This window comes from Channa argus, chromosome 22 (genome assembly GCF_033026475.1).
Source record: "Channa argus isolate prfri chromosome 22, Channa argus male v1.0, whole genome shotgun sequence".
NCBI classification, from domain to species: domain Eukaryota; kingdom Metazoa; phylum Chordata; class Actinopteri; order Anabantiformes; family Channidae; genus Channa; species Channa argus.
Genome location: NC_090218.1, coordinates 5,737,501 through 5,750,141, shown reverse-complemented (window position 1 = coordinate 5,750,141; position 12,641 = coordinate 5,737,501). Strand labels below are relative to the sequence as shown.

Here is a 12,641-nt window from a genome sequence, read left to right as displayed (position 1 = left end):
TATGCAGATTTAAAATAGTCAAGGTTTTCTTTACTTTTGAAATGCAGTGTTTATTTCATCAACTATTTCTTACAAAAATAATTTGAGAAGTCGTCCCAAAAAATCAAAGCACAGACTCAGCACTTTTCAACTCACTGGTTGGAGAATAAATTCATGTCCAAGTCCGCTCCTGAAGGCAACTTTGACATGTAATGTGTACAGCGCAAACACCATGGTCAGCTCAGACAATGTATTTGAAGCTGTAGGTGGCGTCGCAGGAGAGCCTCATGCCCTTGCAGCGACAACACAGGTCCTGACGGTGAGGCCTCTTCATGTTAATGTGCCTCTGCTTCTTCTCGCAGCTGCAGCAGGTCTGAGAGCAACCCTGAGACAAAAAGGAGGTGTGGCAGCTAAGTGAATGGAAGAAGCAAGAACTGCACTTGAATGTCAGGGATTATTTTTGTGTTTTTTTTTTACTTGGAGACTGAAAAAAGCTTCAGAAACCTGATATGGCAACATTTCTACTTGAATTGGACAAGTTAATGTACCTTGCAGAGAATTGGCTCCACCCTGTAGGGGTTAAACCCCACCTGACACTTCCGGCAGAGCTGCTTGTAGTACACCTGACAAGACAAGTGACTGAATTAGTATTAGTGGTGAATTAATATAATGCATGTTAATCAGATATAGTAAATAGTAAAGTAACAGACCACTTGCCTTACTAGTTCCAGAGATGCACCATACGTAAGCACTCTCCCACCGGATGTTACACTCTTTGCAGTGGAAAAAGCCATACCTCTGCTCCAGGAACTAAAATTATTAACAAATTTCAAACCATTACTAGTTTGAAATTAACCATTATTTATTTCAAACCATCTTCTCTTCCATTGCACAGCGTTCAGTTTCATTTTAACCTTAAATCCTATTTATGTCCTTTTATAGTTGCTTGTTTTTTTTCCTCGTGTATGAACATCTAAAGTACTTTAAGTGCATTGCAGAAGGATTTATACAGCTTGGCTCAGCAAAGGCCGATTAAATTAAAAGCTAGTTTGGAAAAGCACAGAACTACATCTGAGTATGAGCAAGTGTGTTAAAAGCTTTAAGTGGGTCTCAACTTAAATCAGTCATCTCCTAGAAGATAGACTTCATCTATCAAATGAAATTGTAAAACATTCATTGGTTTAATTTTGTGTTTTGTGATGCATATTAATGTCTTAATTTACAACAACTATTACAAATGTAACGTATGCACACAGAGCCCTACAGCTCATTTTGTACAGGAATTATGGCCAATTTGCCATATAGATTTGAGGGTACTGCAGATGAATTGACCACTTTTGCTCGTGATGAGATTAGAAAGTGTGACCCTTTAAGGGGTTTGTTCACTTCGGGGTTGACACAGAAATGCCCACCTGAAAGTTGGATCCCTTTGAAGCCTGGTGGAAGGAGCCGTTGAGGTCTCTTACTGTGTCGTCTCCGCTATGATCCGCCTCAGCATCCATGTCAGAGTCCCCTTGGTCAGCAGCTTCTCCCTCACCTTGAATTTCACCAGCATCGTTGAGTTTCTTTAGGAAGATCCTGCGGTCAAACACCGGGGAGTAGATGGAGACTGGTCTCAAAAAGCGCAGGCTACTCACTGGAGGTGTCTTGTATAGCGCCTTCCCGTCCTGTTTCACTAGATCCGGGCTCATGGGGCACTTGGAGGACTCAGCATGGTCTCGCTCCAGGCCGAACAGCGTCTTAGGACCCAGCGAGCACTGAACGGTTTTATCCACTTTGGCGTTCACTTGCACGCCGCACTCCTTCGTGTTTGCTTTCTTCAGTGGGGGGGGCAAGCTGGGGTTCACTTGGGACAGGATGGCCTTGCAGAGCTCCAGGTAGTTGAGGCCCTGAGGCGTCATGAAGCGGCCCTCTCGCTTTCCCCAGCTGCCGGCCTGACCCGGAGGACCGCAGACCGGGTTACCGTAGACGTTGTATGGTGGAAATGTGGACAGGAACCCCTCCATCCTGGAGCCATGAAACCGGTCCTAGTTCTTCCTGCACTAATTTATGCGATTGCATTTTGGTAGCACTGATTACTTAATTGAGACCAGGGGCGTGCGGGCTTCAATTAAGGTGCCATATACAAAAATATGAAAATGGGAAGATATAGAAAAGAATCATTGGCTACAAAGCCATACGCGTGAATCTAAAAAATAATTTAGCTATAAAGATTCTGTGCAGTAAATGTGCTAAATGAATTTCTGCACTGTGGTGCTTTAGATTTGTGCAATTCTCTAACATTATATTGGAGCTCCCCATATAGCTCATGTTGCAGAGCTATAGGGGGAGCCCCCCCGTCCCCAAAGCAATGCAAGCAGTTGTTCTCTGAGAGATCCGTTCCTCCATGTTCTGTAAACTAGTCTGAAAAGACTATTTTTGTAGTTCAATAGCATGTGGTTTTTTTAAGGAAAACCACTGAAAGCAGGAAACGCACGGATTGCTATTTATGAGGAGCAGATGTTCTGCCATGGGGAAGTGTCATACAAATGAATAAGTTAGCAGGGCAAGAAAATGACAAAAGAATTAATGGATCCATGGTAGCTTAAATCGTTTTTGAGAAGGTTATATGAATATAGCGATGCTGACTTGATAATAGGCAGCATTACATTTAAAAATGAATAGCACTAATGAGAAAGAGCTAGAGGGATTTTGAATGAAGGCTAGTCAGCACAGCAACAACATGAATGTTATCCTAATGAGAACATTAAGGTTTTGTGACTGTTTCATTTAAAGGATGATTTTCCCACAAAAACAAAAAAGCCCTCATTCAAAACAGAGCGTGTTGCTGCGTTCACGTGCTGTCAGAATGCTGGGAAACCTCATCTTTAGCAAACTGTGCTTGTGCGGGAGACGTACGTTCTGAGAAAAACCTCTTGCTTTCGTTTTAATAACTGGATTTAAACAACAGCACATTTATAAGTGAAAGGCACAGTTAACACGATAATTCACAGAGCTAAAATAGCAATTATGCTAAAATAGAATTTAATCGAATATCTCAAATGAACCTGTGAATGTGACATTTTCTCTCAGTCTCATTAATATTGGATTTAACAGATAATATCAATATCTAATAAATAAATTTGCTGAATGCGCGTTTGTCATTCTCCGTATTTCTAAGCACATACTATTATTATTATTATTACTACTACACTATTCATAGGGAAAAGTGTTTAATATATTACAACCCCTGCTATCTTGGTAAAATCTGTGTTTGGATATTAAATAACCTTAAGAAACGACGTGATATTCATTTACACGAAGTGGACCCTCCGTACGAGCATCACTTGAAGGGCCCAGCGGACCTCCACTGACTCGCCCTATAGGTGGCGCTGCACACTCACTGATGATTTGTACCCATGGGCACTGAATCTATACATATTGGCGCCATTTTGGAGCGAGGAGGGGGAAGAGAGCTGCAGAGGAGGATACGATTGATCCCAATTCACCGTAACAGGTAAGAAAATGCACACATAAGCAAATCATTTTCGTTTAAATGTAGCGATATGTCCAGGTGCGGCTGCGAGGTGAGGTATAATCCAGGATGCGCGCTCGGAGCGGCTCGCTTTCCAGCGCACAAGTGGTGGAGTGCAGCGCGCCTTGTTCGCCTCAGTTCTCGGCAGTCGTGTCCCGATTCACAGAGCTGGTTGACCAGGTCCTGCGGGCGCAAAATGATTAGCTACTGAAGAAACTAGCCCATTCGGTAGGGTTGGTGCCCAGCAGCTTGGGCAAGCAGTGCATCCTCTCAGTTGTTTGACTGTTCTTGGAATACTAATAGCGATCTAACGGTAGATAGCCGGACTGCGTTGTTCAGTACGTTACTGTCTGTCCGTCCTCTGTCACTGAGATTGCTAATGCTAGCACGGTCATGCTAGCCAGGGTAGACGCTAGCTAAATGTGCACGGCAGCTAGCTAACGGCAGCTAACACGATCATCCACGGGCAACGTTACAGCAACAAACCATCTCAGCGATTCATAGTCTCTGCTCCTAACATGCTGCTGTGCAATAACAACAAGGACTCTATTCATGCACTTATTTGTTTTTCTCTCTGTTAACTTACATTTACTTTATTAAGGAAACATGTGTAATAGCAGCACGCTAATGGCAATCCCGTGGCAATTGGGATGCAAAATGATGATTGTCGTTGTGACTAGCCGTTGCTTGAGATATCACAGTTGGTTTATTTTTTGCTGAATCGATTAACAAACAGATCAATTCATTAGATTGCTGTGGAAAATATATATAATACATATATTATTTTTTTCCTGGCGAGGACTGTTTTTATTTTTAGTGTTATTAATGTAACCTCTGCAAACGACTCAATGATTTTGATTGAGCGAGCAGAGGTAATAAAAACCAAAAAGGCAGCAGGACATACTGTATATTTCCGAGTCCGTAGTCGGTGTGTTTGTTTTGACAGCTATCGGCCTGGGCTTATTGAATGCTTCCGCCATCGACCCTGTGGACTGGTCAAATGGATTGACCGCAGGTTGGCTTCAGGAGAACTCTTCTAAAAAGTCAAATCCGAACTTAATGCTTTACTTTCTGGTGGCAAGTAACAATATTGTGTTACAACCCGCGACCTCATTTAGTTGGTAATTTTGTTAAAGGTGTTGCTTTAAAAAAAAAAAAACACGTGTGCGAGTTTTGGATCAAGATCTGTTTATTACCTAAATTGCACTTCACCGATTTTCAGCGTGCACTTATTCTGACTCCTAGATATAAAAGTTATGCTTGTAGTTTAAAGTATAATCTAAACGGTATTGTCCGGATGAGTTTTCAGTGCAGGCTGATATAATCTGGAAGAACCGATCAACATAAACTACAGCCCCTTTTAGTGTATAAAATATTTTAAAAAACTGTACTCCCCTAACTAAAACTATAGGAACAAAGTTGGACAGGAGTTACTGGCAGGAGGACATATTTCTGAAATTGAACACCACATGTCATTTTCTAAACTAAGTCAAGTAGCCAGTGCATTTGTTTTGACAGTTATCAACTTGTGATTAATGAGTAATTCTATCATCAATACTGTAGGTTGGTTGTAAGAAAATGTCTGACTAATATTAGGCCACATTTGGTTCATATGAAGCTTCTTAATTGGAATTTGCCAGCTAAAGGGGAAAGGTGAGCAGAAGTATGTTAGGTCAAATTCTTGTTCTATAGAGCCACATTAAGTAATCCTTGGTTTGTGTCGCTGGCACGATGCTGGTTTTAAATGGCTACATGAAGAAAAAAATGAATGAATTGCCTAAGAATCTCAAGACATTTCTACATGACATTCAGTGCAACTTTCCTCACAGTTGGACTTATTAGAAGATTAAATCCAACCTCCCTATCTAATTCTCATAAGCTTTCCACTTCTTCCATTCCTCCAATTCTCTGTTCAGAAAAATGTCCCTATTTCATTTAATCGTGGTAAAGATGAACTCTTTGCCAGTCCTTCCCTGTTCAGCCTGTTTCCCTCAACTTGCGTTTGAATGAATGCCAACATGTAGGTCTCTTGAGTTCACCCTTGCAACCAGCTGGTTCCAGTTGTTCTTCCTTCACAGTCTTCTCTCTGACCCACAGGGTTAAAAACAGAGTTCAGATCAGGTCAGATGGACTACTCTGAGTCTTCATGTTTCTGCTGGCAGCTGCATTAAAGGGCTAAAGTGGAGCAACAGAAGCTGTAGACGGATAAAGACACTTGGTGTGGGGATAAATGTGTTTGACTGTGATAGAACAGTAATGATATGAAAGTAGCCCGTGTTCACGAGCTCTTAATGTCTCGTAAAGCCTGTTCATGTGTGATTATTCACTACTGCTTCTTATTCAACATATTCAAAGTGAATTCTTCCCCGGAGGATTGTAAAAAGACAGGCTCCCTTCGTTGAGAAATATTTTATTCTGAGTAGCTGCCAGATTTCTGTGTTAGTGTGGTAAAGGGAGAGAGAGATGGACTCAAATTTGGCAGCAGCTGTGTGCCTGAAAATAAGGTTTGTTTGTTTGTGTGTATAAAATCTCAAGTACAGCTGAGGAACATTGTTTTGTTGTGAGTTTAAAAACTCGATATTGTGGTATGGCCTCTAAATCAAACTCAGCCATGACTTTTGTGAGAACGTCTGATCTGGACTACTTCATAATATTCAATTCACTTTATCAGTGGCGAAATTTAGCAAAATTGTGGAAAGGCACCAACAAGACAGTAATTACAATATAAAAGTTCATTTATACATGCAATGAGACCTTTTTGGCCACTAGGGACCTATTGTTGTTGTGGAGTGAAATAGGGGAGCAGAGGAGTTTAAAAAAAATAAAAAATAAAAATACTATTGTGTCCAGCAGTCACAAGTGGTGGTTCACTCTACAGCATGACACAAAACATTTTTTAATGCAAGTGCAGATTTAGATTTTTGAGCTTTTTTTAAAAGTCTGATTTAATATTTATGTTGTAGACCAATCAGCCACTTTATTAGGTACAACTGTATAAGCTAATGCTATCCAATACAGCAGGTCCTACCATAAATTGTAAGAGGTGGTTCTAAAGTTTTCGCCCTCTTATTTATTTTAAATAAGGTGACCAGACCACCTTTTAATATAATGCACTACAGTACAACTCCACCACCCACTTTGACCTCTATAATAAACGTAGTAGAATTATGACTTTAACGTCTATGTTTCAACTCGAGGAAAAAGTAGGAAAGTCTGATTCGTGGCAGCAATGTTGTATTGGATTGCATTAGAGTGTACAGGTGTACCTAATGAAGTGGTTAATTGGTGCTGGTATGCCACATTTCAGGCAACTTTACCAATAAAGGTAGGAAAAGAATCCGAGTTGTCATGCTTGGTGGACAGTTTAACGGTTGCTTCCATTGTACCGTAGTTCAGAAATCCAGGAAACAATCACGTGTCAACATTACTCCAATAGCTGCTTTTTATTTGAACTGAATAAAGACACTGCTGTATACAAAATCTACATCTGACTTCCTTCTGCAACATATTTGTTGGGAGAAGAACTGAAACTGAAACCCATTAAAAATTAGGACAGATATTGAGCTGCTTGTGATCTGGAAGAAGGAAAAGAACACAACATTAGTTACAACCTATTAAAGAACATGAGGTTGGAATTTGTTAAACAGTTTAACTTTCAGTAACCCTCAACTAGCTAATCCATTTCTTGTGGGTGGGAAATGCTTGCACTTCATGTTGCAGTATAGTCAGTGTTGACATTGTTCAAGTACATTTTCACTTGATCATCCATCTGATTTCACATTTCACAACCCATGATATCTCATGGGTTTTTATCACATGGATATTAATTTAGTCTATGAAATGTAACATTTACTGTCAGTCTCAACAGAGTCAAAGGTGATGTCTAGAAGTTGCTTGTCAGTCAATTTCACTATTGAGAAACTGAATAAGTTACTACAGTAACTAGTTGAGGTTATTTAATAGGCTAAACGATTCCACATTTAATCAAACATGCACACTGATCAGTCACAACATTTAATGTTGTGATGAAAAGGGATCAACTTGAGCACTTTGACTTATCTGCAGATGATCGGAGTACAGTTAATGTTGGATAAATCTGTTCCTTTCAATAGTGCGTGTGCATGATTTATTTTTCCTCCGAGAAATATACTGCAAAACTTTTCTGAAAGAGTTGCTGTTGATGCCTCCTGTGACCCAGACTCATTGTGCAGCCAAAGCACAAGTGCACAGAGTTGTAACTGCTTCGAAGAGTTTTTGAGCAGGGCTCGACCCTCCAGCAAATAAGAATTTCAATTATCTCAGGTTGATTAGTTTGTGGTGCAGAATTTTCATGGAATGCAGCCAAAGAGCAGACTTTCAGTTTCTCTTCTGTTTGAATTCAAAGTAATCATTAAGTAGGTGTCTTTATTTGGATTTGCCTAGGAAAGTAAATCCTTACAATTTAGTCTACAATGTGCACTTTACAAAATTTATATTGAAGAAAAAAAATAATGTTGCTCACTTGTGAGTGCCTTACCATGCAGACACCGCACCATAAATGCAGACTCATTTCTGCAGCGTCTGCTGAGTTGTGATGCGTTTGACTCTGGCTACATCATTCAAGTAGAGCAATAGCAATATAATAACAAAAGAGTGGATCACGTGTATGTGTCTTCCTGTTATTCTTATTTCTTCTTTGTCTGCAATTCAGTTGGCTGATCAGCCCTTGGTTGAGCCTGAATAAATGACAGGTGACTTTACATCTGTTTTGAGTCACAACAGTTCTGGGAACTATGATGTGAGGAGCACAAAGCTCTAAGACAATACCTATGGATGGCACAGTCCTGTTATACTCAGAAATGTAGAAGAAAATTAAGCATATTTTTGCCTTATTGATATGTGTGATGCAAGGTGATGCAGATCCGTTTAGTAGCAGTTTCCAACGTCCAGCACAACATATCTGACTATAAACAGTCCACAAAATTAAAAGTCAGTGCACATTTTGCCTTATTTGAATGTCCCAAACATGGTTTGACTGTAAAGACAGACTGGTGGCTGAGGTGAGTAATTGTGGAAGATAATGATGTAGCAGCTCAAGATAAAAAGTTGACCTGAATGCAGCAATTTCATCCTAAATTCAGCTATTACTGTGCTATGAATACCACACTGTGTTTTTCAAAAGATTTGACTTTGGTTCGAAACAGTTGACAATGTTTTTTTTTTTGCTTTTGGTTCAGCAATTTTCCAAGGTGTTAGGTTTATAGACCCTTTTTCTTTTCTGTCTCACTTGCTGTAAAGCAGTTGTTTAATTCATATCAAATATTGTTTCTTTCCTCAGGCAGTAGAGAGCTAAAGAGGATGGCTCACTCTAAAGCTCGAGCCGCAGACGGGAAGGTGACCTACCCCCCAGGGGTCAAGGAGATCTCTGACAAAATCTCCAAAGAGGAGATGGTCCGCAGGCTCAAGGTCAGCTTTTTTTTTTTTTTTTCTTTTCTTTTCCCCTCCCTCCCCCTTTCTGTCACAGTATATTTATGTGTATTGCACAGACTGGGGCACAGGCATTGGTCACATAGCTAAAAGATTATTTTGTCTGTATTTATTGTAAAGTCAGCAAAATGTTTTAAGTCAGTAGTAATTATCAATTTCTAACTTATTTCTTTTACCAATATATAATTATGACCAAAAAGGCATTATTAAAATGTTTATTATTTGAAAGTTGACCTTGCAGCTGTACATATTGAATATTATTTTTAAAACTCGTTGATTTTCTTCCATATTTAAAACAGGCAAATTGAAGCAGTACACATTGGCACCTTTTGCTAATTTCTAATTATCCTCCATCTTTCATACAGATGGTGGTGAAAACCTTCATGGACATGGACCAGGACTCTGAAGAAGAGAAGGAGCTTTACCTTAACTTGGCCCTTCACCTAGCCTCAGACTTCTTCCTCAAACACCCAGACAAGGATGTGCGTCTGCTGGTGGCCTGCTGTCTGGCAGACATATTCAGGATATATGCCCCGGAGGCACCCTACACATCCCCAGATAAATTGAAGGTATGTAACGGAGATTGTCTTTATGTGAGTTAAACCGAATAATTATAAATTACATCTCTCATTTCTAAAAGAAATACAGTTTTACATAACACTGTTCCCTTTTCTATGATGAACTGATTTGTTTTTGCTTGCCAGCATGGAACTAAAATCTGTGCAGCATTTGGCTGGAGGCTTGATGTGACTCATACCTTTTTCAGAGCTTCTTTTCAGGCTGTTTATTAGATAGAACCAAATCTGGTTCAAGTATTGCATACATGATTCTTTGTTTTACTTTGTGTTAGTGTCTGTAGAAAAAGAAATCTCTTGTTCATTCTGAATAATTTGGCTTTAAACCTTTTGCTTGTTCTGCTCTAGGTTTTGCTACCGATTCTCTGTGCTGAGCTTTGATTATGTGTGTTTATTTTTTGTTTTTGTTTTTTTTGTCTCCAGGACATTTTCATGTTCATCACCCGACAGCTAAAAGGACTGGAGGACACCAAAAGTGCTCAGTTCAACCGATATTTCTACTTGCTTGAGGTGTGTGACTATGTGTATAGATCAGGGTTTTTTGAAGTGTGATTGAATGTTATTATTAAACCATTATTAGTATTGAATCTGCTTAATAAGTCTTACTTATGTAGAATCCCTTACTATATGTAAGTAGTTGTGGTTTCCAACATTTATATTTATAAATAACTGTCTAATCATTATTTGTTGGCTGAGATGGATGACACCTTTCAGTGTGGTAGCCTAATTAATGCTCACAGTCTGTAGGTGCAGAAGGTTTGAAGTGTTGATTGCGTATATCTGACACATGGAAAAAGTAACAGCTTCTGCCTGTTCTGTACACTGTATTTTTCCCAAACAAATTGATCCAAAGACTGGCATTGTTGATTCAAAAACTATTGTTTTTGACGAGTAGTTGAAGAGTTTAAACTATTGGTGTGACAAATTTGAGTAGTTTGCAGATTTTTTGGGGGGGGATGTTTTTTTTTCCCATTACAACAATCTTTGGTTAGGAAAGTGCTCATTAATCAGACCACAGAAAGAAGCCTTTACAGCATTAGCAGTAATTAACTACTACCGTCGGTGATGGTTGCCCTTAAGGAGGGAGAGGGAGAGAGAGAAAAGGTGTTTTTGTGTATTTGTTGGACTTCAACAAATTTGTATATTTTGCCAACCAGAGAAATATCTGTTGGGAGCAAACTCAGTCAGTGGTTGCAGCTGTATCCACGAGGATGATTCACAGCTTTTGAGTGGTGTTTTATTTAAAAAGACTCTGAGAGAGAAAAAAAAACTTTTCCTAAAACCTCTGCTTTATCTTTCTCCTCTTAAAAATGTGTTTTTATCCAAAATTGAAATTTAAGCTTGACTGTGCAGTATGATGTAAATTATGTACTGTATAAACTAAACTACTTTCTCTGCGGTATCACTAAAATTTTATAAATTAGAGTAACTATTAGTCAAGTGGAAGTATAGAGAATTATGATCTTGTGTATAATGCAAAACAAACAGTGGAAACAATGAAAGACGACCTTATTTGCTGTCGTTTAAATTTGGGCTTTTCATTATAGTGTTGTTTTTTTATTTTCTTTTAAAATTGCTCTTATCTTGCTTTGGCTAAAAACTTGTAGAAATTCTGTCAGTTAAATACATCTTCTGATACATTTACTAATGTGTGTATTGAATGTCTTATGTAACTATAGAAAATGAAATAATGTGGAAGCTCAGTGTAGTGACACGGAGAGGATGCACTGCTGATATGCGCTTTTGCTCTGCAACAGAAGCTTAAAGGAAACGTTTATCAGCAGTGATCTGTTTTTTTTTTTTTTTCCCTCGGGGTGCAGCAGACACTCCATCTAAACAAAGTTTTTAACAAACAGTCAAAAATGTAAGAAAAAAATAATTTAAAATAGTAAGGCTAGTAAGAAAAAAAAAATTTAAAATTAAAATGTGATTGATTCATTTTTTTGGAGTTTTGCTGAAAGTGGAATTTTTCCATTTTAAATTTAACAATAACTTTTTGCGTCGTCTTTTTTTTTTTTTTTTTTTTTTTTTTTTTTTTTTACAGAACATAGCTTGGGTGAAGTCCTATAATATTTGCTTTGAGCTTGAAGACAGCAATGAGATATTCACCCAGCTTTACAGAACACTCTTCCAGGTCATCAAGTAAGTGATGTTTGCACCTTAATATGATTTTTCTCAGACACATTTCCTCCTGTTTTAGGCTACAGTAGTCCTTACAGTAACACCAGAAATGAGCCCCTGTAGTCTGTCTCCACTGCTACACCATGAAGCTGAACAGTAGTAGTCTGGTTGATTCTATTTGATTGCACTCTCTCCTCTCCTTTTTTTTTTTTTCTCAATTTTGCTCTGCTCAACACAACCTTCAGGGCTGAATTCCACAGTACAGTGTTTGGATCTCTGCCACTGGAACAGAAATGCGGTTGTGTGTGTCAAGGATGTGCCAGCACAATGCTTTTTTAGATGGGAAGAATCTAAAGAGCTCTGCTTCCCATTTCAAACATTTGCAATGAGTTACAGGCTGCAGTGGACGGCAGCTCTCATGTTTGTGTGTGACTCTTTCAGGGTATAGGAGGTAATGAGGCTAGTAAGGCCTGGCAGCTTTGTGGGGAGCTGCCACTGAGATATCTCGATAATCTTGATGATAAGCTTTACCCTTTACTGAAATGCAGATCATTATGAGCAGGTACACCCACCCTTTGTGTGATTTGTTTTTCAGTATCGTGCAGAATCAGTGCCAAACCAGTTTGTTTTTAATATTAACCCTCCTGCAACTGGCAAATGCAAATCTACATAAAATGTCTGCCGCCAGCAAATTAAATTCCAGTTTCTCCACCCAGAAGGCCGATACAGACCAAACTAACAGCCTATCTACTATTTTGTTTTTTACATTTTCACCTAAATTGAGTTTAAGTTGCTGCTTTAATGGGATGTTGGGATGCAACTATGTAACTCACATCATCCTTGACCTCTGACCCTTGTTGGTTTATTTCCATAGCAATGGTCACAACCAGAAGGTGCACATGCATATGGTGGACTTGATGAGCTCCATCATCTGTGAGGGGGACACTGTTTCCCAGGAGCTGCTGGACACTGTTTTGGTCAACTTG

The 12,641-nt window shown here is 39.1% G+C and overlaps 2 protein-coding genes across 4 annotated transcripts in view; one reads left to right on the top strand and one right to left on the bottom strand.

Moving 5' to 3' along the window:
- Positions 1-40: 40 nt before the first annotated feature.
- On the bottom strand, positions 41-3,484 carry zar1l (zygote arrest 1-like). Its single transcript, XM_067491354.1, has 4 exons — positions 1,392-3,484; positions 697-789; positions 528-602; positions 41-364 (listed from the first exon to the last, which is right to left on the bottom strand). The coding sequence occupies exons 1-4, from the start codon at positions 1,983-1,985 to the stop codon at positions 221-223; spliced, it is 906 nt and encodes a 301-aa protein (XP_067347455.1). The 5' UTR covers positions 1,986-3,484; the 3' UTR covers positions 41-220.
- Positions 3,341-12,641, top strand: part of pds5b (PDS5 cohesin associated factor B) — a 26,565-nt gene continuing 17,264 nt past the window's right edge. For 2 of the 3 annotated variants that reach the window (XM_067491353.1, XM_067491351.1), the window contains exons 1-6: positions 3,341-3,475; positions 8,811-8,938; positions 9,325-9,528; positions 9,958-10,044; positions 11,579-11,676; positions 12,530-12,641. The exon at positions 12,530-12,641 is cut by the window's right edge and continues 15 nt beyond it. In XM_067491353.1, coding sequence (XP_067347454.1) covers positions 8,831-8,938; positions 9,325-9,528; positions 9,958-10,044; positions 11,579-11,676; positions 12,530-12,641 — 609 coding nt within the window. In that variant the 5' untranslated portion in view covers positions 3,341-3,475; positions 8,811-8,830. Of the gene's footprint in view, positions 3,476-3,582; positions 3,722-8,810; positions 8,939-9,324; positions 9,529-9,957; positions 10,045-11,578; positions 11,677-12,529 lie in introns of those variants that run through there. The other variant, XM_067491352.1, reaches the window with a different exon arrangement.